This window comes from Teleopsis dalmanni, chromosome 1 (genome assembly GCF_002237135.1).
Source record: "Teleopsis dalmanni isolate 2A chromosome 1, ASM223713v2, whole genome shotgun sequence".
NCBI classification, from domain to species: domain Eukaryota; kingdom Metazoa; phylum Arthropoda; class Insecta; order Diptera; family Diopsidae; genus Teleopsis; species Teleopsis dalmanni.
The window spans coordinates 113,125,023-113,151,670 of record NC_051846.1 but is presented as its reverse complement, the minus strand read 5'-3'; the positions used below and the strand labels follow the sequence as shown (position 1 = coordinate 113,151,670).

Sequence of the window (26,648 nt, the reverse complement as noted above, 5' to 3'; positions counted from 1 at the left end):
AACGAACATTTAAAAAAAAGAATTGACCAAATTGGTCCAGGCGTTGTTGAGTTATGCGCTTACCAACACATTTTTCGGTTCATTTTTATATATAAGATTTAGTATATTTAAATTTTTATTTATTTATTTTATTCATTTGGGTTTTTTTCCACAAATTAGAGCATTAACTATTGTTATTTGAAGGAAACCCAAATTCTGAAATGAATGGGATTCCAATAATAAGTTAAAATAAACTTTTGCAATTATGCGCAGGTAAAACATTGCTTCTTTTAACTCAAATTTAAGTTTAAACATAAATAATTTCATTATTTAATTAAAAAAATATTTTACTTTTAAATTTAAAATTTTATACATATTTAAATAATAAAATAATGAATACTTATGAATTTATTTATGAATATCATTTATGAATAATGAATACTTATAAATTTATGAGTGAATACTTATAAAGTATTCATTAAATTTATTTCTAATAATTTGTCCAGCAGACAAATAATGTGATTATTACATTTAAATCAACATATGATACGCAATTATTTTCTTTGTATTGCTCAAACTAACTTTTCGTCCTTAAAACGTGCCATGGTTGCCAAAATTTAACAAAACAAATTTGATTCCTGGGAGCAAAGAAGATTTCTCTGCCTGGGAGTATTCAGAATTACTATGATTATTTAAGGCATAACTTGGCTCAAATAATATATTTAAAATAAATAAATAAATCAAAAATCAACAACTGAAGAGAAATTCGCGTGAAAGATCAAATGCTAAACTATACGGTGCTAAACCGAAATAAAACAATATATTTTTTTCGGTTCGGTTTTGGTTTTTGTTCCAGCAAAAATACCGGTTTTTTGATTTGGTTTGATTCCGGTTCGAAGCCCTACAGGCCGATTCCACTAATCGCTATCGATAAAATTCTTTAAATGCAGTTTAGCGACTTTTGTGATTCTGCTAACTCATTACGCTTAATTTTTATTCGCTAATTTTCTCAACTTTCAAAAACAGCTGATTTCTCCGGATAAATCGTTAAATCTCCAATTTTCGTATTCTGCTAAATTGGCAATCGTTAAATATCGATAAAAACGAACAAAAAAACGAATTTCTCCTAATTTGATTGTTTTTACCGATTAGGTTTTTACTGTCGCTAAAAGTGAAAATATTATTTTTTAAACAAATTGAGCAATTATTTTGTAAATTATTTAGTATATTTCCATATTTATTTATTAATTATTTTATTGTGATAGAAATAAACTTGCATTTGAAGTTAAAATGTAAAAAAATAATTGTTAATATTACAAAAATTTTGTGGCAGTAATATAGTGAGAGTGTGTTTGGTATTCGGCAAATGTAAGCAAATGTATTTTATTTTTCATATTTCATTTTTAATTTTTGAAATTGCACCAAAAATAAATGAATTGCATATAAAACAGTGAAAAAAATAAATAATTGTGTACCTATTTACACATATTTTATTTAATATATTTTATTTATTATTTAATTATCAGATATTTATGATGGAATTCGTGGACTTAAAGACAAAACGCAAGAAACATTTAATAAAAAGCTTTGACCCATAGAACGCTGTTAACATCCTATAAATTAAAACAATGGATTTATTTTTTTGCAATTATTAAACGTCAACTTACATTGAGCAAAAAAACCGCAAAGCAACAAGTACGCATATAATCGAAATTCCATCTAATCGACTTCTCGGTGTCATGTACCGAGTTATTTCCGTCATGAAAAGCTTACATAAATATTTCGAAAGACGAAATATTTCAATAAAACGCTCATCAACGTAAATCATTCCGTGAATCTCTCATATCATCGGAAAAAAAAAATTCTTTCTTATTAAATAGTCCAATGTTATATTAATTTAATTTTAATTTAAATTTCACAATGGAATTTAAATTATAATTCCAACAGCTGATATTTGTTTACAATTTTTGTTTTTATGATGACATTTCAATGCATTTCAGCATTATCCACATCGCCGGATAAATTTAGCGAAGAAATTGTGTTAGCAGAATCGCACGATCGCTTATTCTCCTAAAATAAACAAATCGCTTATTTGAGACTTTTAGCGAAGAGATTGGAGTTTTAGCGATAGCTATTAGTGGAATCGGCCTGATGCTTTTAATATCTTTATTGACGGATCTTTTTTGGCTTTTTTTAAAACATAATTTACAATACAAATAATTGATCAATTAGACGGTATACAATATATATAAAAATAAATACACAAATTAATATATTTGATTATTTCTGATACATATATGATACGTTATAATTAACTTTACATATTATTATCGGTGACAATTAATTTTGTCTGTCAACTTCATATAAAACTAATTTCAGTAAAATTATGCAAAATACAACACTGAGTTCGTGTATGGCTGAATACGTCACAAGCAAAAAAAAGGAGGTACTCTAAAAGTTTTCCGATTCTTCTATAGAATAATAACTTGTTTTACATAATTAGTTATTTAAAATTTGATCGAACTTATTTAAAACAAATTACGCTTATAAAGCATTGCATTAGAGACTATTTAGTACAAACTTTTGGTTTATGGTGAATTCGAATACGGCTGCATTAAAAGTGTGCTGTGTGTATACCAAATTCAGCACAAAAAAAACGCCATTCTCGGAAAATTTACCTGCCATTGTAAGTTAGGAAATCATTTCAGTAGTCTGCATCATGAACTGAAGTTTTGACTGTTGATTAGTGGTTTGTTTGTTAATTAAACGCATGCTTTAATTGTATAAATTTTACAAATCCATTTAAACAAAATCCTGTGTATATATTTTAAAATTGTGTATTAAGAATCTATATTGAAGTGATTTTTTTTGGTAAAAGGTAAGAGTAAATAAAAATTAGGAAGATTCAAGCATATTAAATTCATACAAAATTAAAATTAATTTTTTGAAGTAGAAAAAAATAAAGTAAAGATAAATATAAAAATAAAAACCTTAACATAAATTAATTTTATAAATATTGTTTACATATACAGAATTACGATTAAGTTGCGTTCAAAAAAGTGTGCTGTACTATAATGCGGACAGTCATATACATATTAGAAATTCACTTAATGTCAAAAAAATGTACTTTATAAGTAGTTGCATATATAATTCATTATTTTTGGAATACACATAATGTTTGAAAAGAATAGAAAGAAATGAAATTATAATAAAAATAAATTAAAAGTAAGAGCTAATAGACAATTAAAATTTTAGATTTTTAGAAACTGCTTAAAATTTATTGTGTGAAAGGAGTTTGTACTAACATTAACGCTGGAGAAACAAAATCGAGTTAAGTTAATTCGTGACAAGATGGTATTAGCTGAACGAAATGCAGAGCTTGTCAGGAATGGGCGACGATCCCGAGGTCCAAGTCCAAATGGACACAGTGCAAGCGCTGGTAATAGTAATGGCGCTGTTGTCGGTGGTGGCGGCGCTGGTACTCCGGAGACTAGTTCAGACGATGATAACTGTAAGCACAAACAAAAATGAAATTATGTTAGAAAACTAATGGTGATTTTTTTAGCAGTTAAGAGAAATGGCAAATCTAAAACTAAGGCTATTGAATATGAGGGTTTGTATAAGTAAATTTATATAAAAGCATAATAATAATTTTATACATACATGCGTAGAAAAAATTCGAGTCGGGCGCGATTATCAAGCTGTGTGCCCTGCACTGATACCTGAAGGCGATCGAAAGCCAGAAATATTAAATGACCGTGCATTACTTGTATGGTCACCAACAAAGGAAATACCTGATTTAAAACGTGAGTAAATGAATTTCTGATATTAATTTTTTTTATTACAAACTAAAAATGGATAGATATTTGTAACAAAAGTAAGAGACTAAATATCTGCACAATGAAATGATTTCTAATGCTGCACAAATTATATATTGTTTCGAAGGAAAAATAAATCAATTTATTAATTAATAATATTTATTTAATAAATAATAATTAATTGATTAATAATACACAATAATAAATTAAATATCAATAATAATTTATTAATATATTAAAATTTAATTAGTAATAATTAAATATTAAGTTGATTATTATAGATATTTCATGTTAATGATTTTTATAAAATTAATAAAAATTAATAATTTCGTCTACGTAAAACCACTCCTTTCGAGTTTGCTTAGGATGTACACATATTGCTATTCAAAATTTAAATATATGTATTTAGATTTATCAAACGAAGCTCAAGCAAAAGTTCAAAAAATTATTTGCTAAATGTGTGCTATATCACAACCTTTACTTTTCTTAAATACACATCAAAACACTACATAACAATAAAATGTTATTTTTAATTGAATTATAAGAATAAAAGCAGATAGAAACCGTATTAATTACATTTTATATAATGTATTATGACCTTTAGTGGAGGAATATATATCTGTAGCTAAAGAAAAATATGGTTATAACGGCGAGCAGGCGCTCGGGATGCTGTTCTGGCATAAACATGATCTTGAACGTGCAGTTATGGATTTGGCGAATTTTACACCTTTTCCAGATGAATGGACAGTGGAAGATAAAGTACTTTTCGAGCAGGCCTTTCAATTTCATGGCAAGAGTTTTCATCGCATACGACAGATGGTATTCAATCTTAATTAATATTATCTAAATAAATTTAAGCCTATGTCTTTAATAGTTACCAGATAAATCAATAGCCAGTTTGGTTAAATATTATTATTCGTGGAAAAAGACAAGACATAGGCAAAGCGTCATGGACAGAACAGAGAAGGTCAAATCTAATAAAGAAGGTTCAGAAAATGGCAGCGAAAACGGAAGTAATGAAGAATCAGATAGCGAAGATAAGGTAATTCATAGTTAGTTTATATACCAAATACTAATTTTATACAATATTTTAAATTGATTTTATTTTGGTAGAGACTTAGTTACATTTGAAAAAATTTCGATATAAGAACACATCCCATAAGTAGGTTATTATGTACATTTTCTATATATTTTATTTTATTTTACATCTATGTTAATAGTAGTTATTTAGTCAAAAAAAAAAAAAACAAAAAAATATTTGGAAGCGGGAGAATGGTTCTTATAATTAATCAAGATAGTCGAAAATTTTATACGATTCGTAAAAAAATTTCCGAAATGAAATGTTCCTGATTTAAAAGTAAAAGTAACCGGACGTTCTTTTTATAAAAAACCAATATTGAACCAGCATAGCTTCTAATTTCACTAAGGTATAATAACAGATCGAAAAGTTATGTGAAGAATTAAAAGATTGTCATAATTTTTTTAAAAAATGTATTTTTTTTTGTATTTTTGTTTATTTGATGCCTTTGCAATATATTATCGCATTGAAATGGGCTCTGCGCCGTATTATTCATTTTTCTCAAATTAAAAATTTTGAGATAAAAATATTTTTCGGAAATTTTATTGAAAATTTTCAAAAAAGAAATTAACTTTAACCCACCACAAGTAATGAACTTATTAAAATGATAAGGGTCTTTTGACAGAGGTATTTATTAAGTGGAAGTGCCTTTTTGACACCTTTAATGTCATTATGTCATATTGAGAATGCTTCTTTTTTGTCCCTCTTTTCGATACGAATTTTTCATTTCTATAACTAAGGAATCAATTCCCGAAGACTAAGTACGTTAAAACGAAATACACATACTGAAATCTATTATATTAGTTGCATAGCATTTAAATATATTATTTTATTAGTATATAGGGTATAAGTATATATAGTTTACGCATATATATATAAGTTTATTTATATCATTAGCAGTAAGAACATTAATTTTCATACATTTGTTTTTTTTTATGTGTTGGTCTTTTATTGATCTTTTGTTATTTTTATACATATTCTGAGCACACCAGCTTGCAGGATTATTCTTTTTTTTAATGATTTGTTTATATAAAGTAATAGAAAGTGTAAATCAAATCAAATTAAAATAATTTGTGTTTAAACTGGTTGAATTCAACAATCCTTCCAAATCAACAATTTCGAATGTTTAAAATTAATATATTAGGACATACATTTAATGATAATTTAAAATAAGGGTAGAAATCAAAGCACAACGCAAGGAGAACACTTAGTATTAGATTTTGTTCTTGCGTTTTTGCAATTAAACACAAAAACATCAACAAAGCGAACAACTCAAATCAGTAAAAACTCAAATCATACATATCGAGTTAACAATAAAAAAGAGCGCTTCTTTATTATTCCTTGTCAATATTTTCATATTATTGCATATATGAAAAGTTAACACAGAAACATGTCTTTCATTCATATATTAATTATAAGTACATGTAATGACTTCACTATATGTTTTCAATTTTTTTTTTTTACATTTTCATTGTCTTTCAGTTAGTTTTACAATTTTTAAAAACTTGATATGATGAAGATGACTAATTTTTTCAGTTTCTGTACTTTTTAAAGACGTACGCTTTTGTCTGAAAAAGTTTCGTATCACATCTTACTTTAAAAATTGTCAGAAAGTACTTTTGTTTGTTTGGTTGATTCTTTTATTCTATAGAACCTAATAACGAATACATAACAGATCTATCTATTAATCTATTCTTATATAATATTGCATATTCATTGCGCTAATATGCTCTTCTTCTTATATAAGTATATATATATGTATATATCTCACTCTTAACCCGTATATAACGACCTTTAGGTTTATGGGTCAAATGGTCAAGCAAAAGCAAATAGTAGCGGCAGCGTTATCAGTGAAATTTTAAGCAAATCGAAAAAACCAAGCGATCTTACCGCAAATGAAAATGATAATGAAAGTGGTATTTATGAAGAAACAACCCGAATAAAAGCGCAAATTTTTTAATGCTGACTTTTTGTTCTTAGGTGGCCGCAACACACCTTCAAGCAATAGTGGTGTAGGTGGTTTTTGCAGTAATTGCGGTGTTATTTGCAATGTTCTTTGCGTTTCTCCCCTGGGAAAAATGTGCTCCAGTTGCCACCATCATTGGAGGTACATACACATATATATTTAGCTTTAACCGTTTTTATCGTATTGTAATTAAAAGAATAACTTGTATGTTAAACACACAGACGAACCGGCAACAAGCGACCAACTTCCGGTCCTACATTTGGCAAAAGGGTAAGAGACCCAACAGCCGATCGTCACGAACGAAAGCCTCCAAAGGGAATATATATTAATCATGATGATATTATTACTTTGGCTAGTCCAAATGGCGCCCGAGATTTTTTTAAGGGTATCGAAAGAAAAATTATCTCCCTCCATACTCAAGTAAGGATCGCATTACATTATTCATTCCATTCTTTATTCATTAATTTTTTTTAATTATATTTTTGTTTTGTTTTTGTCTTATGGAATTTTGAATTGTTCAAACTTAGTATGTTTTTAAGTGTGTTGAAAAATCCTTATCTTAAATTTTGAATGGATTGTGTTAAGATGAAAGATTATAAAATAATATTTATATTTATAACCATATATTTTTAGTTGTAATAAGTAAAAAAAACAGAATCATAACAGGGTTAATTAATATTAACTTATATATAAAAATCGTGGTAAACAAATTCAGTAGGACTTCCGAATTGGAAATGTAGGAAAAAATGTGTATGAAGGAATATTAAGATTTTCGTAATTGTTTTTCTTAGTAGTAATAAGTTTATTTAAGTTTATTGTATTCCGTAATATTTTTATAGTGTAAGTTAATGTAAAATTGAAGTAATTTGTTGTAAATATTGAAATAGTTTCCTGTAAAATATAAATATTTCAAGTTTTGTCTTGAAGAGTCATTACGATATAAAGACTATGAATTTTTTTAAGCACATTTGTATTTATAATTATAATCAATAATTTCAAAATGTTTTATAAACTCTGAAGAACGTAAAGAATGATTATAATTGATTATATAAAATAAAATTATTTGATGTGTATAATGTTTTTAATATATTTGCAAATGAATATTTTGCAAACTCACGGTTGAAACCGTATCATTATTTAATAGATAGAATATTCAATATATCGTTGCCGTTCTATCGTTAACAGTTCTATAGGCTAAAGTGTGATGTTTTCCCGTGGGCCCCTAATTTATTATATCAAAAGTACAGCTTTGGGTCAGTTGGATCAGTTTGAGGTTCAATTTTGCCAGGGCACGAATTCAATCCCTGGTACTTGTAGTCTCAAAAAATTATTTATTAATAAATAAATTAAATAATAAATAAAATACAAGAAATATTTCCAAGACCACTGATGATGGGTATTTGGGAATATTCGAAACAGCTGTATGGTCGGTCAGCCAAAAATTCAATTAATTAAAATAATATAAAATAAATATTTGTTGTTGTTCTTCACTTCTTTTCGAAACCTCTTTACTACTTATATTAAAAGTTAATAATTAATTAAATTTTTTTTTAAGTAGTTATGTTTTCATATATTATTTTAAATTTCCTTGTGGAATTTCTGTATTCTCGTGAGTGTGGTCCGCTGCAAAGGCACAAAATTTGCGACAAGCCGTTACGTCTACAAAATTAGACTTGTCTGATTGAAATATTCAATTATAATTACTTAAAAATGCTCATTTCTAACTTGGTATTAAGTAAGAAGTGAGCGATTAATAGATATTAAATTTTAAAACCGTGATCCAGAATCGGATCGGTAATGTGATAACTTTTTTAAGTAAGCAATGACTTAATACAGTCTCGTGGTAAAATTTTAAAACTAATTAAAACGCTTACGCTAAGTAGGGATTGTGTTTGTTCAATATATCTTATATAAAGCATAACATTTTATTAAATAGTTTTACAAAAATAATGTAGTATTAACAATGCCCTCATATTTGTAATTCATTAATATCAAAACTCAAAATTTTTGATATTTTAGCAAACAGTGTGGTTGAGATTTTTGTTGCAAAATTATTGTTATAGTTCATTAAAATATTTTTTTAAAAAAAGACTTAATAATAATAAGTTCTTATACTGTAGGTGCAACTAAACAAACAAACTATATCTAGTTTAAAACGTAAAACTACTGAAAATGTGGAAGACTTGCGTCCTGCTGAAGTTGCAAATCGTATTAATTCTCGTTGGTCAAATGAGGAAATAAATTTGGCTGTGCAGGGAATCCGTAAATATGGGAAAGACTTTCAAGTAAGTTTTAAAATGATATGGTTATTAACACAATTTTGTATATGTATTAATTTTACAGCTCATAGCTGAAACACTTGGTACAAAAACAGAATCACACGTACGCACCTTTTATATAAATTATCGGCGTCGTTATAATTTAGACCAAGTACTTAAGAAACACGAAGCGGAAAAAGATGGTTCCAATATGGATACTGCCAACACTAATAAAAAGAGTGAAAAAAAAGAAAACAGCGGAGTAAATGAAGAATCTGATAACACTACATCTAGTGAGACCACCATATCAAAATCAACAACTGATGAAGCAAAATCATCTAGTTCAATAAAGTTAAAAGAAAATATTATTATGGAGGTAAATTATATAATAATCGTTTTCTTTATATTATATCAGTTTAGAGTATGTCAGCACAGTTTACGATTTAGAGTCATTTTTGTTTAATAAATTATGTGATACTTAAATTAGTTTTACTGATATTATTTGTATACTTACCTGACTTGTTCCAGTTCTAGAAAAATCAAAAAAAAAATCAAAACCGTTGTAGTAATATTAAATATAGGAATTATACAACAGTAAATAATATGAATAATCTTGTGGTAAAGTTAAAGTTGGTCTCAGAAATCTTTCCAACTGTTTGGATAATTTCATAGATCAAATAAATTTAATTTACAGATTGTGAAGATTGGTAATTCTGGAAATGGATCAATATTAATGGAATCAGAAATTAAAATTAAAATTATTTGAAAAAAGCAAGTTGCAAAAGATTATTTATACGTATGAAAAGTTGTGAAGTTTAAAAAAACCAATGCGTGTTTATTGCGAATTTAATATTGCTTTGTTAATATATTGCGTATACTTTTTTTATAATCATTTAAAAAATTCAAAATTTTTTATATTTACAAATTTCAATTATATTATTTAAAATATTTTAAAACTCGTTTTTTTTTTATTGAACATATAGATTGACTTAGATGATGAACCGTCTGAAGTAACACCACCAGCTTCAAAAAAAATCGGATTGAATGTAGGCAATTTGGATGTGCCTAAACCAACAACTGTTTAGATACTTTAAAGATCCTGTTTTCGTGTTTAAAATCTATTAATGTAAGTTCACGCTCAGAATATAACTCAAAACGAAGATTGTCTTCAATTCTGGCAGGTGCGTTACAACAACATTAATATTCAATCTACTGCGACAATTCGAAAGAAATAAAGTTCAGTTCGTTTATTTCACTTTTTTATAATTAAATAATTTATATATTTTATTTCAACTTTTGATTGAACTGTATATATTTAATTGGCATTGAGAATATTAATAATATATATTTGGCTTTTTCCTTGTAACTAATTTTTTCATTAAATTGTATGTATTATTAAAATTTTGTTTATTCTTTAAATAAGGAACTATGAAAAAATTTTGTATTTTCGTATTTTTGGCTAATTCCAACAAGTACGAAATTAATTTTTCTTTTGATTTTAATTTAAAATTGAAGACCACTTCAATATTTTATTTATTTTAATTAGGTTTATTTTTTAGTTTAATTATATTCATAAGATTGTCATGCTAAATACAAACAATCAACTAATATTTTATACATCAAGTTAAAGCTTGTCGTTGTTTGTTTTCTTTTTATAATTTTCTATCAATATTAGCAGTTTTTTGATTAGTAAGTCTATTTTAAAAATCATAATTTATTTTACTTACATGTGTGGTTGTAAAATATTACGGACAGGAATACAAGCAATACTGTTTAGTTTTTTTGTTTATTGAACGAAAAATTAAGAAAAGAGAATGTCTATGCCAATAACAAATCGCTAACTAACGATAATGTTCTACACATACATCTTGCAAAATTACTAATTATTAATTTAGTAAACTTTACTAATAAAATGTTTATATGGAATTGAAATTGTTTTTTAATTATTTTTTATTTTTATTGCTTAATTTTTAATTATAAACAGTTATAAACAAATTGAATAGATTAAGTGGATTAGGCATTTATTATTAAATCGTTTAAACCTGTAATATAAGATAAAACGTGTGTAATATGTTTTTATTACTTTTCATTAAACTAAAAATTTTACAAAATATTTAGTAAAATAATTTAAATGTTGTATTTATAAATAAAAATCCTGTTGGATGAAACATGTAAAAAAGCAACAACATTAATTGTTATTTTCTGCATAGAGTGAAAATGCAGTGCGTTTTCGTTTTTGTTCGTATTTAAGTACCAAATTCTACTAAGAAAACAATATTAATTATATTTTGAACAAATATTATTTATGTTAAACTGAAACTTTCACCATTTTTAATTTGTCTTCAATATTATTTTATTTGTAAACTTTGATATTTTCTAAAATTTTGTACACATATAATTATATTTAATTAATTGGTGGTAACCAGTTTGACATAAAAAACCGTAAAACGCAATTTGAATCACTTAAAACTATAACTGTTTACAAATAATTTCCGGTATTTATAGTTTTTTAATAGTATTATGCAAATAATAAATACAAATAAATATCTGTTATTAAAACCTATATGGTATGGAAGAAGCAGTAATAGTAATAAGCAAAAATAAACATTTAAGTATATATATAAAAATTTACAAGAATGCTAAAAATTAAATAAGTTAATATAAAAAAATGTATGAGTATAAGTATTATCTTTTAGCTAATAAATTTTATGATTTTTTCGTAATCCATAAAATTAAAATAATTTTATTGTATAAAAATGATTTAATACTACTATTATTTAAAATAAAAAAAAAAAACAAGTAAATATATTGGTTAAAGTATTCACGGTCCAGGAATTGTTTTTGACCCTTATGCGTTTCAAATTCGTTATATCTGAGTTAGTTGACGTAGCTGGCACACAAATATGTACCGTAATTGATCGATGTTTGCATCAGTTAATGTAGGATTTCACAAACATTTATATACAAAACCAAAGCATAATTAGTTCTTGAGTGAGTGTTATATATCACACTTGGTTTCCAATCCAATCTTTCTTTTCTACATACCTACATCAGTATAACGTTATCGATCAGATATCAACAAAAACTGGTATACGCATATTTGCTTATTTTTGTTCTGTTAAAGATGCAAACATCTTAATATGGATATGCATCTTTGCGGAATATTTTTTTAACAGTCACTGAAAGGATGACATGATTAATAATTATATGACATTACTAAACAGTAATTAATGGTTTCCACGTATTGCGGAAATATTTACGTATTTTTGAACTTCAGTTGCGAAGTAGTTCTCATCTTCATTTAGTTAATTTATAAAATAAATTTTTTTCTATTTGGGAACTTATTTGTCACATACTGTATGCATATTTCTGTAATATAGAATCTATGTTAAACTAGATGAAATAACATTACGGATTGAGTAAATATTATTACTATTACATATATGTTCCAATTTACATTTCTAGTATGGGTTTGACAATTAGTAATAAAATAATTTGGTGAATTTCTAAATTGCATCAATGGTAATCAATGGCAACTTTAAATTAATGGTCATTTATAATAAAATAATCTTTCCTAATTTTTAAAATTTTTTCATGATTTTCAATGCATTTTTATGCTTTGAAGCTTCCACCTTAATGACTTAAATCAGAACAAAGTTTATATGGATACCTTCAAAAATTCGATCAAAAACAAAGGCAAACGAGCAAGATTGTCGAAAAATCGAATAGAAAAATATTTTGATTTCTATCAGTCTGCAGTATACAATTTTGTTATTATACGTGAGACTTGGTTGAAATTTCAGACTAACACACCAGGTCGGCATCCAAGTACAATATGTACTACAGTGAAATTCCCCTAACTCGAAGTCCCCTAAGTCGAATTATTCCACAACTTAGATGGCTAACAACTGCTCTTATAATTGTAAATTTCCTAATGCGATGATAGAGTTGTGCTTATTGTCAGTAAAGCAGTAGACTTTCAATCACAGACATGAGTAAAAGAAATTTAAAATGTTTTGCAATCCCGGAAAAAATTAATTTAATTATGGAAGTAGAAAAAGGTAACAAAAAAAAAGATATAGCCGAAAAATATGGAATTCCTTGTAACACTTCATGAACGATTTTAAAAAAACTCAAAAAGAGAGTTCTGTAATAATAAACGTCAACGGATTACAATATGTAAATAAGATGACGCTGGTGAAGCTATGTTACAATGGATAATTATTGCACCTACCTCTGTTGGGTAGTATTATTAAAGAAAAGGTAAAACAGTTTCCAGACACAAATGCCGCAAATAAAAATGCGATCAAGCCAATTTGAACATTTATGCATTCCAGAGCAAATGCAATGGATGATATATTCCAATTAAATAATTTGGAAATTATATAGAAAAGAACAACAAGTAAACAGAACACCAATACATATAATCGAATATTTTAAATAAATTTAAAGTAGAGTGGTAAAAAGTAAAAAAATGTATCTGAATATTTTAAATAAAAAGTATTTGATAGCAAATCCAAAAAAAAATGTTGTCTTATAACTCGAACTCTTTTGCCGTCTGCTCGAAGATTCGAGTTAGGGGAATATCACTGTACTTGTGTCCCATAAGGTAAACAGCGTTGATAACTTGTAATTGGAAAAAGTCGCCGTCGCTGGTGTGGTCGATCATCGTTATATTCCGTATTAAATCCATATTTATTGATATGAATAAGTGTCGCTCTCGTAGTTATTATTGTAGTAAAATAATATTACAGTGCGTAGCGGATTTCCTTGTGATAAATCAAAGCACACTAAATAACAAAATATGAACAACTATCAGGGGTTTTTTAGCTGCATGAGAACTTAAAATGATAAAAACAAGACAAAAATATTATTGGTTTGAAATTTTTTTATTATAATCTGGTAGATAATTTCATGGTATTTAGTTTTTGAATATAATTTCCGACATATGTCCGTCGCGGCTACAAGTTGCATGGTCTATTCGATAAGTCCAATTTTTGACAATTATTTGCAATAAATGTGGCAGTATGGCGCCAATGATAGCATGAATATTGGGTTCTAATGCTTCAAGAGTTGCTGGTATGGTATGTCTCACGGAAGAGGGGGCCAGTTAACAGGACTACTTCTGGAAATTAAGTTGTCACCATATTGATTTCGCAAAAAATCAATTATTAAACGCACTGTATGACAAGTTTGTAACGACACTTTCCTTAGAGTCGTTGCTAATTGCTGGAGTATCTTCAGTCTCACCAGAATCATCAGGTGTACAACACCTGAATTATTTTTTCGATTGAATATATCCTTATGGTATATAGAAATATTCCTTTGCGTTTTATTCAAAATTATTTCGTTTACAGTAGGCGTACTGTAGCCAATCGTAACGATATTAGATTAGATTAGATTTAAAAACGGATTACCATTATGTCCTTTGGGGAGATGTTGCCTAATTCCGTTATAAGTGGATAGTACAAGTGGATAGTAGAAGTCTAAGTCTGGCGAGACTATCAGAGTAACACAGAATGTGTTCTGCTGTTTCCTTTTCTTCGCAACAAAGTCTGCAGCTATCGTCTCTTGTAATACTTAGGTTCGATAGATGCCTTTTTACTTCGCAATGTTCAGTAAGAATCCTGTGACAAATCAGATGGCAAGAATTCTTTAGGCATTTACATTATCTTAATTAGTCTGAGCTGCTCTATCCAGCCATTTTTTAATTTTATATATAGGTTGACCACAAAATATTTTCTGCAGCTTTCGTAGCTTATCTATCACAATCTTCTGCTGAGCTATCTTGTACCAGATAGATAATACAGAAGTAAGAATTGGCCTAGCAATAGATGTATACATCCAGAGACTGAGTTTATGATTTAGGCCCCAGTGTTAACCAATGAGGTTTCTGCTGGTCCATAATATTTCTTTGGCTCTTCGGATAACATTGTCTACATGAGAATGAAAACCATTGCTTATCCATGTAGTGTCGTGCTATCGACTCTATTATGAAGGCATCTTTCGATATATGAGTGATCTGTATTATTGAACGCTTCTTCAATATCAAGAAAACAGCCCACCTCAAATTCGTTGCAGTCTACAGACTTCTATATTAAAGTAGATAGATTGAGTGAAGCATGTATGTTAGATTTATTCTGTTGGTAATTTAAGATGTTTATTTAGCTTATATCTTTCTTTAGATATGTGTTTGACAATTCCAAATAGTGGGAATGATTCCCAGTACCAGCCCTGCTCTTAAGATATTGACTAGGTAGGGCATAAGGTGCGTAAGTTCCTTTTGTAGCACTGCTGGAAATATATCGTCTGCTCCAGCGGCTTTGAAAGGAAAGAATGAGTTAATCGCCTATTCAATTTTACTCTCTGTGAAAATTTTACGAGTTATCTTCTAGTCATTGGCCCTGGGCCTTTGGCCACCAGGGAGCTGAGCTGGGAATTTGATTGGTCATAAACTAGAAATCCCGGGAAGTATACTTTTGTTAAAAGTATAAGTGACTCTTTGCAGTAATTAGTGTAATGGCTATCTGGTTGTTTTAGAAGCCCAATATGACAACTCTGTGGATTTTAGCGTTACTGCTAAAATTTTGAATCTCAAAGCAGATTGAATCTCAAAGCAAATTCGCTATAATTCTCTTTTTGCCCTTCTAATTTCCTTATTGTAGGCAGTGAGGGCATTCCTTTAAGTGTTTCAGTCACCATTTATTTTAGCCTTCTTAAACAGTCTTCGCGATTCCACTAATTTGTTGTTCCACCAATGTTCACTTCTGTTGTCGGTCTTAGTTTTTACCAGACAGGCCTCATGGTAGGTATTTATAATAGTTGTACCTAAGGTAGCATCAGCTATTCATAAGCCATGAATGTTACTTGTCGTATATTTGTTATCGCTTAGGTTGGCCATCTTGGTCGTCTTTAAATCGAACCCAATCTGTGGCCCTAGGTAGCCTATAAGATTCCGTTACTTTCATATTTAGATCAATATCGAATCTTATCTGACGATGATAAGACATGGTTGTTTGTTGCATCATTCGAGTCTTTGATAAAATGTTTTATAACTGGTGTGGCTAAAGAGATGTCTAATAACTCTTCCCTGATTCTGTTTATAAAACGGGCATATTACCCGTATTCAAAACATTTAGGTTGTTCCCAGTAATATATTCAAATAAACACTCATCTCTTTTGCTGATGTTGGTGCTGCCCAAATCGCGTGTTGTGCATTAACGTCACTTTCAACAATGAGTTGGTATTTATTTTTAGCACTGTAGTCCACGAGTCCTTTCAGTCCTTTCCAGGTCTTGGAATTCTACAGATAGATAAGATAAGCCAACAATGAGCTCTGTCTTAGTTACTAGGGTGTCCACAGATATTATAGCTGTTACCTGTTCCTTATTGGTATGCTGTGGAATAATAAAACCATTAATACCATTTCTTGCCAATACAAGTACGAGGTTGATCATGGCTGTCTTGGTTTTACAGTAACTTACCTTTCAGTCCATTTATATGGTTCTCATAGACATTAGCTCCTAGATAAAGGCTAAGTCAATCTTTTCATATATAATATAAGATTGACCTATTCATTTTTTATTCTTTTCGTCCCTTGCGATTCCGTAACCTCTTGGACAATTTTGCCCCATGAGTGGCTGCTTCTTGTCGATGGAATTTCAATGGCTTTTGCTTCTGGTCTTTCACCCTAGAGACCGGTCTATATCCATACTACCTGGAGGAGTTGGATGCGACATCGGCCGGAGTGCTTTCCCGTGAAACCTGTACTGTGTCACTTGGTCTATTTGTCTGTGCTTTCGAAGTTTTTGGTTTTTTACTTCGATGCGGCTGTTGGATGGAGGCACCTGGGACTTAAATTCACTCGGTTTCTCTGTCGTTGGTGACCTTTTGTCACTAGTATTTTATGTCCACTGGGCTCTCCCTTTACACGTACGTGAATTTGAGTCTTCGCTTAAACAGGATCACGAACAGCTTCCCTACCTGACCGACTCTCCAGTTTTTGGATATCTCTATTACCGACACCGTGATTGTTTCCTCACCATTTTTGTCATTTTCTGACAGTCCTCCACGTTGATGTACATATTCCACCATTTTGTTTCACCAGACGGCTCAGTAAGATGTTCGGTGATAGTATAGCGGAGAGGGGAATAAAGATGATGAATGCATATGTCTTGGAAATCTCTCCGCTCTGAAACATTTTAAGTGTGGCATCCGAGAATGGTTCTAACTTTGTGAGATTTACTTCCGGATATTTCTCATGAGTAATAGCCACTTCGTAGGCAGTGGCAACGTCCCTGAAAGATGGGGTCGGTTTCGGATAATGTTCGATCGAGCTAGTCGTTTGCTTTTGGCTTCTTGGGCTGTGTGCGTTGTTCTTCTTCGGGAGATTTGCTGTACTTTTCGTTGGTACTGGGTCTGTCACTTTCTCCTACTACCACCAGAAAAGCTCGCAGTCTCCAAATCCAGTTAAAAGTAATTATAACATAACCCAACCATTGAACAACAATAATTAACATATTTCTTCTTTATTATTAATATTATTTTCTCTGATCATGGCCTTAATACGCCTTTTTTGAGCTCCGGTGAAGTATTCCGTCTTCTTCCTGGTCTCTTTGTTGCCGTCAGCTGAGTGCACCGTGCTCTGGGTGTTAGTATTTGAAGCACCGCCACCACAGTCACCTCTGTTCATACAACAGCTTGATACCATTGCTTTCTGAGCAGATGGGTTCAGATTGTCCGTATCTTGAATCTTAAGTGAGGCTTCAAGCCTATGTTCAAGATTTGCTCCAATTTTCGTTGACGAACGGAGTACAGCTTCTTCCTCTGTCTCCATATATACATTATTTTTATATACATAGTACATAGTAATACAAAACAATTACTAGTATCACATACCCGGGAAGTTTACTCTCCCCAACCCGATAATCAGCGGTCTACCCTTGGCAGAGACATGGCTGTATCTTGAGGATTGTCATACTTACCCTGATGAGTCTAGTTGATAAGATGGAACTAAGTCGACGATCTTTACCGCCACCTACTCTCTAAGACGCAAGGACATTGTTAAGCTATTCAGACCTTGTCAGCTTTCAAACACGAAAATCTACTAACTACTGACGAACCAATTACTGACAAAAAAAATATAAATCTACTTGCTACCAACTAACTACTAACAAGACATACACTACAAGACAACACAATCTACCTAAACCTACTGGTAGAGATTGTTTGCACTTCTTGCTCTAATCTCTATCAATATTTCAAAAAGTAGCAGAGTAGCAGAGTATTAATCAGAGTAGCTGAAGTTACATCAAAGCCCCTACACCACTACAAGGTGTCTACCACGTAGAGGATCGTAACGATATAATTTTTAATATAAATTATTGCTTCGATTGTATTATTTTTTCTTTATGTAGAAATTTTTTACATGCAGCGAGTGCTAATATGGTGCTAGGTGTCTATGCCTTAGTGATTATAATTCAAGTCCCTACATTAACAAAAATGCTCATCTTAAATACCCAATGTTTTAGTAGAGCGTAACATTTTTGTTTACAGCTGTTCTTTAGTAATTCTTGTTTATTCTGTTGATTTTTAATTTCACATGTCTACTCAGCATGTCTTCTTAGCTTTCTTTGATCTTCTCTTTGAAATTATCTTACGGCGAATACTTTTGGCAATTCTGGTTTTATTGTTTCGCTATTCCTTTGTTTTGATTCTTGTGATATGTGTATTCGATTCTGGTAGTTTTATTTATTTTTTTATTATAATAAAATAAATATTAAAAGTCTTTAAAAAAAAATATATATACCATAATTAATAAAAAATTATAAATATTATTCATTTATGTAATTATATTTCTATATTATTTATTTCAGGTGCGTGCTGCAATAATCTTTTTGCGAGGGTGGAATTTTGCAAGTAAATGTATTCATTTATTTTAAATAAAATTTAATTTAATTAGTTTTAATTTTAGGTGTCCACATTTATTTCTAGTGAGTTTCTTTGGTGTTTGGGATGATAGCAATTGTAATGTGTGTAAAAACAGATATTTTTTTTTATTTAAGCTATTCGAGCTAAAGATGTAGAATCTTCAAAAGATACTGATAGCCCGTGCTACCAGTATGCACAATTCGTGACCAAAACTTACTCTTGGTTACTTACTTTGCCAATATGAGATTCGCATATATACGAGTAGTATTAGCCTTACTGTTTCTTCTGTTGCCTAGATCCACCTGTATTGGGCATTATTCGCGATAGTACACACGTTGTTTTCGTACATGATCGCAGTTAGCTTGAGGCCTACGCCTGTGATTCACTTCTTTACCATAGCAACGGTATGTCGCATGTAATTTCTATGTTTTCTATATGTTTCCCTCTAACCACCAGTTAGAGGGACTTGATATGACATCCTTCTTTATAGTAAAAAAGCACTCTGTCTTAAAAATAGTTAACCATTATATCTATTAGGTACTTTGGGACGTTTTCCCCATCAAGTGCTGCCAGTATAGTGTCCCAGTCTGTGGGAAGAGGCCTTCAACTATTGTTTGGAGCTAAGTTGCTTTTGTTGTAACTGGTAGGCGGTTGACTGGTTGACTAAAATTGAATAGTAAAATTCGATTTCAAATATTTTTAGTTTTTTAATTTGATTGAGGAAAACGTTTCTGATTTCACTCTTAAGAAAATTTGAATAAGGTTTTGAATAAGGTGCATGTTAAGCCCTATTTAACAGCCCAGGTCGCCTGTAACCACTATTGGGTTTATATTTTTTGCGTTGTTGGCAATGTCGTCTAGTTTTTGTTTGTATTGCTCGATTGATAGACTGAGTTGTAAATAACGTTACTCCGTTGACCGTACTTTTTACCTATGCTTTCTTTCTCTCATAGACCTTCTCTAGGAAGGTCTACTGGAAGCCCAGCATTGTTTGTCTAGTGTGCTAAAATGCTCACTTATTATAATAAGGTTTATTTTTTGTTTGCAAACAGTCTGCTTTAGAAGATCCTGTCCCGCTGCACAGTAATTTAAATTCAGCTGCAAGACTCTCATCTCCATTTACTTATTATCCTTCGGTGGGCAGACAGATAAAGGAGGCATTTAAGCTCTCCCGTAGTATAGTTACTGTCGACATTCATTTTTTTCTTTTAGCCGCTTGGATATAAGTGGTATTTGCTGCGGCTGGAATGTCTGGGTACATCTATCGTTGGTTTTAGCGTTGATGGTTTGCTTCGATGTCTTTTCAGCAGTTCGTTTGTAGAGGGATGATATTGTTGCAACAAGGTCATGCATTGCTTGGTGTATAGACCTTCTTCTTCCACCCATCACCTCATTTACCTCGGATATTTTATCTCCGAGTTTAATGAACGCTCCATCGGGGATGAGTGAGCTCTCCTGTTGTACTGCCTCTCTGGTGATAGTACAGGTAACTGTGTTAGTCTCGGCGCCCTCATGAAGGGGTTTTGGCTGAGACTGACTATCTGTGACTTCTTTGCACTTTCGGTGCTAGCTGGAGTATTAATGACAGTGTGTGTAGGTGTTTTTGTTGTTGACATATATTTTGCGAGTGTGTCCCAACTTAAGACCGTTAGTTTCCTTGTATAATTACTCTTTTTGTGGTTCCATGATTATCTCTGCAATGCAATGAGGTCATTCGAGGATTGACACATGGTCTTTTGAGCGCATGTTTTCAGAGCCAAACCGGGACCAGATTTCACTGTATCCCATATTAATATAACATAATACTTCATCCACCAGTCCATGTCATCATTTCCAATCACTTTCTGTTCACCAGTATACCATTATCAGAATTTTACTGGTATCGATCGTGATGCCTTTTCTTATAGGCTTCCTTCGTTATCATATTTGGTGTGTGTATTGTAATGCGACAGCCGCCCATGACATGGGGTGCAGACACTGCGCATATCCTTCTCCCTCGGTGGTGCTGCAACCACTCCTTACATTGAAGTCAGTCGCTAGCACTTCTAACTCCCTCGCTGGCGCATCAACCGTTCCCCACAAAACAAGTCTCCCTCGTTGCCATTCTGAGATGGTAGACGCTTAGTTACAGCCGGCATTTACTCGGCTCAGCTCAGGAGCTTTTCAGTGTTTTTGTGACCTTTTAAGCCACACCCTTCGACGCCTGGCTGGATTTAAGTCGCCTCGTATGACAGGCATGCCTTACTGCGTCAATATTCTAACCTCTATCTCGCATTTCGAATGAAATAAATAAAATAATTATGTTTTTTAAACAAGAGGTCACTGCAATCATTGCTCTATCTAAAAAGTTCTTCCGAATTTTTGTTTTTTTCTTCACCTAAGCACAACAACTGCTTGCTTTAACATAATCAAGGCTTTTAAGACTTCTATAATCAATATCTTCTCAAATGTATCATTATTCATAAATTGCCCAACTTGTGGATCACCAATTTATTATGAATTTGAATTTATTATGAATTTAATTTATTATGACTGAATTTATTATGATTGAAATGGCGTAAGCTCACTTTTAATCGTTTTAAAGAGGTCTCTCAAGTTACATAGTGTGAACAAGCTATTTTAGTTTTTTTATTTAGTTTTATGTAATTCCTATGTACAAATTGGGATGCGAGTCGCACTTGTGGCGACCCAGTAGGCTATGCTTTTATTGAATTTAAAAAGGAAAATTCAATTTTAAATATTTTCAAGTTTTCTGTTTGAGATTGTGGGAAACGTTTCCATTTTTCTCTCGTGTAAAAAGTTTGATTAAAAGATTATTAACATCATAAATTTTGAGAGTTTTATTTATTAGCAAGGTTAATAGACCCTAGCTAAATTGGTGACCCCGACGTGATCTGAACGAACGGTTACGTTTTTCAAAATTACCTACTGCAATTATCACACCACCTACACTCACCCCCGCTAATACGATGCCAATATCAGCGTAGCAAACCCACGAAAATTGCACAGGTGGCACCAAATCTGCGAAAAACGACAAGCAATAATTACACTGCATCCTCCACTAACAAATCACCGGCTAAGAAACACGTTGCCATAGCGCCACGCACACCTGAAATGAAGCAGCAACAGCAGCAGCAACAACTTACAACCACTTTGATACGGCGCGGCCGCCAACGAGGCATGAGGCCAGCCTACAGATCAAAGTTATTTTCATCAAATCTCATCAACGCTCTCCACTCTCAATCACTTTGACATGGCGCGGCCGCCAACGAGGCATACGGCCAGCCTGCACGTCAAAGTTTTTTAAATCCTGTATCGCTTGTCAATTGTCTAAAGTTAATCGACACATCAAGTCACCTTTAGGCTGTTTCGCAGGTGTTTACGAGCGTTTCCAACATGTGCATATGGACATCATCGGACCACTACCACTGTCGCAGGGTAAAAGATACTGTGTGACGTGCATCGATCGTTTTTCACGATGGCCCGTGGTGATTCCTGTTTCAGACATGACGACCGAAGTCATTGCCGGCGCGTTTATCGAAGGATGGGTAGCACAGTATGGTGTTCCTCATATTATCACGACTGATTTAGGACGTCAGTTTGAATCAACGATCTTCCGAGAGTTGTCCAGACTATTGGGTATCAAGCATATTCACACCACAGCATATCACCCCCAAGCGAATGGGATGGTTGAACGTATGCATAGGACGTTGAAGGCTGCTTTGCGATGCCATAATTCTAATGACTGGACGCGCACACTCCCATTGATTCTGCTGGGGTAACGGACTTCCCCAAAGGAAGATCTAGGCGTCAGTTCCGCTGAAATGTTGTACGGAAACCCGTTACGTGTTCCAGGACAGCTGTTGTCACAGAAATGCCAAAAGCCAGGTGAAACCGATTTCGTTTCATCACTTCGTAATGCATTGGCTCAACTGAAGACAATCAACGGCAGCAGACACGGGCATCACCCAGTCTATGTTCCGAATGACCTCCTAACCAGCAAGTTTGTGTTCGTGCGTGTCGATCGGGTGAGAGCTCCATTGGAACAGCGGTATGAAGGTCCGTTTCAAGTTCTTCAACGAGATGAAAAATATTTCGTAATTAACAGAAGAGGGAGCAGGTGCACCGTCTCGTTAGACAGATTAAAACCAGCTTATTTGACTAACGATGAACTTACCGGCAAGCAGTTTTCGCCACTTCCTTTAGTCAATCATGAGCGGAAACAAGCATCCGAGAAGAAGGTTCTTAAACCGTCGGCCGTTTCTTCAAAGGTTTCGCGTTCTGGCCGAGCAGTGCATTTCCCAGCGAAGTTGTGTGACTACCGCGAGTAACTTCTCTTCATGTGTAGCGCGTCGTCGCCCGAACTCCGTCGCTAGGAGGGGGGTACTGTGGCTTGCAAAAAAAAAATACTGCAACAGTTCTCTCTAATTAATATTATTTATTTTCATTTTTTTTGTTGTAACATTTCATCGCTAAACAGCCGAATCACTACAATGTGATTATTAAATTTTATTTGTATTTTAATTTATTTCAAATTATCATTATTCAAATTTATCAAAAAAAAAAAAAAATTAATTGATTCACTTTACGACTACTTGAGTTGCGCTATCTTTGAACGTCTTTACTCATCAAAGACAAGTGCGAACTGTCGGTTCTTACCTACTTAAACCACTTAAGTATGTCCAAACAGTTTGAAAGTGATTGGATGTAGGTCAATATATATGTTAGATAGTCTTTTTATAGGAGCAATTTTGTTTAAATAGTTAAACTTTTACAATAATGAGTTACTATGAGTTTTTTCGTGACAGAATGTATTATTTTAATCTCGTAACATAATTTGCTATTTCTACAGCGAGAAGCAAACTCGTTGCTTTCAATAGCGTCAAATTAGCAGCTTTAGCCACTATTTTCGGCAAGTGACACTTGGAGAATTAAAGATAATTTTTTTGGGTCGCTTCTTATATCACAGATAACTGATAAGAATGATTATGAGGCTTTCAAAAGTCAGAAAAGGGGCTAGAATAATAAATTCTTGATATTCTTTGGCACTATAAAAACACTCTTTGAACTTCAAAAATTTTCTAAACCTTAAATATCAGTATTACTCTCTATAATTGACACAGTTTTGCTACTTATAACTCTTTACAATTATTTTTCATAGTTATATCAGAGAATTAACTTCTTGATATCTCTACAATTAATTTGACCATATCGTCTAAAAAGCATCAGGTATAAACGGTAAGTCGTTTTAGAGTAAATTCTTACTTGTTCTCCTCATGGTTCTAGAATTCATATCTATATTTCATCATGATTTTTCTTTTTCGATTGAAAAGTGCCCTTACACGCCTTGTAAGGGTACTAACGAAATGTATATTTCGTATGGCTAGGAACGATATATTTATTTGGTGATCGCAAATGGGAATTGGTATCACCTTGGGAATGTTCACTAACGAAATGTTGATTTCGTTACTAATAAATAAGGAATAGAAATGTAGATTTCTATAACTAATCAAAAAATGGGAATAGAAATATAAATATCTATTATTGACAGCCTTTTATACCGGAGAAGTGTAATATACTCTGGTGTTTTGTTAGTGTAGCTTCCTATACAAATTTCATTATTGTTTTGTTATTTATTGTGTGAATTTGGTTTTTAATAGTTGTTCTATTACACAGGTCAAAAAAAAAAAATTTTTTTTTTATCCTAGATATGTGATTGAGTGAACCTAGAGGTATTTTGCGTGCTGATTCCAAATCTGGACTTAGATTTTTTCTATCACGTCTAGTTTTCTTTAGACAACCAGATTAACGGGTGATTCAAGGGGTTTCAGCAAATAAATCGTGAATTTAAAAAATGGTACTTACTTATGTTTTTCTCGCATATTGAGCATCTGGTAAGTCCCTTTTTAGTGTCCAGCAGTAATCTGCTAACATGTTAGTGAAATTTCCTTTGTGGCGTTTTTCCATGTGTAAAATATCCTGGTGAAAACGCTCACCATGTTCATCACTAACGGCGCCAAGATTTAGGAAGTAGGAAGTGAAGTTTTAAAGACATATTGCAGCCCATTTTTTGGTATGAATCAATTAGATTAGCCACCAGATCGCGATAATTTTCAGCTAACATATTTCCTAAAAAATGCTCAACTACATTTTTGAATGAGTTCCACGCGTTAATTTCTGTTGAACTCAATTGCTGTTGAAATTCCGAGTCCTTCAGCAGTTCTCTAATCTGTGGCCCAATAAAAATACCTTCCTTAATCTTTGCCTCACTTATTTTAGGAAATTTTTGCTTCAAATAAGTAAAACCACCGCCATTTTTATCCATGGCCTTAACAAAATTTTTAAAAAGTCCTAATTTAATGTGCAGAGGTGGTAAAAGAATATTTTTAGGATCGACCAAAGGCTGGAAGAGGACATTTTTGATTTCAGGAACGAGTGCTTTACTTTGTGGCCACTCTTTTTTCAAGTAATGCAATTTTCTGTCTCTGCTATCCCACTCGCAGATGAAGCAACAATATTTCGTGTAACCAAGTTGTAAGCCTAGTAAAATTGCAATAACTTTTAGGTCACCACAAATTTTCCACTTATATCTTTCGTATTGAATTTTTTTTAAGAGAAACTGCATATTCTCGTAAGTTTCTTTCATAACAGTTCCATGGGCTAACGGTATTGAGGGAATTTCATTTCCATTATGTAAGAGAACAGCCTTTAAACTGACCTTAGAAGAATCAATGAACAAACGCCAATCATCATCGTTGTATTCAAACTTAAGAGTATCCATAACAGATAAAACATCATTGCAAAAAATAAGGTTGTTTTCTTGAGTAGTTAACAAACAACAAAATTCGGATACTTTTTGAGCAGTAGGTAAATTACGACTTTATAGCAAAAATATACATTCAACTGTTTTGAAGAATCTAGACGTGATAGAAAGAATCTAAATACAGATTCGGAATCAGCACGAAAAACACGTCTAGGATCTCTTAACAACGTCTCTAGGATAAAATCTTTGTTGACCAGTGTTATTTTTATTATATATTATTATTATTGTTTTAACGATGTGGCTCTGATTAGTAGTTGGGTACCTTTTGTATTTTATTTAAGTAGTACCTTTTTGGGCAATCATTCAATATTGGAATTGAATTCAAAATGAACGCGGTATTGTCAAGCGTAAAAAAATAGTTTTATACCTTAGCATACGTTATTTCAAGACCATGGTTCGTGATATAATGTCAGATCCTTCTTAAGATGAGCTCTTTCTGAAAATTTACATAAATGAAAACTATGGATCGCAGTGGAAGTTTTGATAAAATCTGTAATCTTTGATGTTAGTCAATCCGGCCGTTGAGATGAATGGCTTAAGGTTTGTTCATTTCTAAATGGATGTATCTGGGTAACAGGCACTCTTTGATTAAAATATAAATTTGTATGCGTATAACGAATCTCGACTTTTGTCGACTTCTACATTAAAGATAAACAATAAAAACTGTTGTAAAAGCCAAAAGTTTGGCATATCTAAGCTCAGTTACCAGAATCTAGTATTCTGTCCTTCTAAAGTATCTTCCACGTCTTCTAGCGGAGAAAATACAAAGACTGTCGAACTGTAGTTATATTACCGT

At 31.6% G+C, this 26,648-nt stretch overlaps 2 protein-coding genes across 8 annotated transcripts; both read left to right on the top strand.

The window, feature by feature from the left end:
- The first annotated feature begins 2,362 nt into the window (after positions 1-2,362).
- On the top strand, positions 2,363-10,271 carry LOC119678436 (REST corepressor). 7 transcript variants are annotated; one of them, XM_038090272.1, is made up of 12 exons: positions 2,363-2,425; positions 3,235-3,490; positions 3,545-3,592; positions 3,651-3,785; positions 4,402-4,616; positions 4,672-4,839; positions 6,674-6,791; positions 6,856-6,982; positions 7,063-7,261; positions 8,962-9,126; positions 9,185-9,475; positions 10,083-10,271. In XM_038090272.1, the coding sequence occupies exons 2-12, from the start codon at positions 3,331-3,333 to the stop codon at positions 10,182-10,184; spliced, it is 1,728 nt and encodes a 575-aa protein (XP_037946200.1). In that variant the 5' UTR covers positions 2,363-2,425; positions 3,235-3,330; the 3' UTR covers positions 10,185-10,271. The 7 variants fall into 7 exon arrangements, with proteins under 7 accessions (XP_037946200.1, XP_037946192.1, XP_037946215.1 ...); XM_038090264.1 differs by lacking the exon at positions 2,363-2,425 and adding an exon at positions 2,501-2,665; XM_038090287.1 differs by lacking the exon at positions 2,363-2,425 and adding an exon at positions 2,663-2,857 and having other exon boundaries at positions 3,548-3,592.
- Positions 10,272-22,853: 12,582 nt separating this feature from the next.
- Positions 22,854-23,360, top strand: LOC119665589. The gene has a single exon (XM_038074815.1). The coding sequence runs from the start codon at positions 22,854-22,856 to the stop codon at positions 23,358-23,360; it is 507 nt and encodes a 168-aa protein (XP_037930743.1).
- The last annotated feature ends 3,288 nt before the right edge of the window (positions 23,361-26,648 follow it).

Coding starts and splice junctions, on each gene's coding strand:
- LOC119678436 (XM_038090272.1), top strand. CDS start 3,331: ATGGTATTAGCTGAACGAAATGCAGAGCTTGTCAGGAATGGGCGACGA. Junction 3,593..3,650: donor TAAGGCTATTGAATATGAGG/GTTTGTATAAGT, acceptor ATACATGCGTAG/AAAAAATTCGAGTCGGGCGC. Junction 4,617..4,671: donor TTCATCGCATACGACAGATG/GTATTCAATCTT, acceptor TGTCTTTAATAG/TTACCAGATAAATCAATAGC.
- LOC119665589 (XM_038074815.1), top strand. CDS start 22,854: ATGTTGTACGGAAACCCGTTACGTGTTCCAGGACAGCTGTTGTCACAG.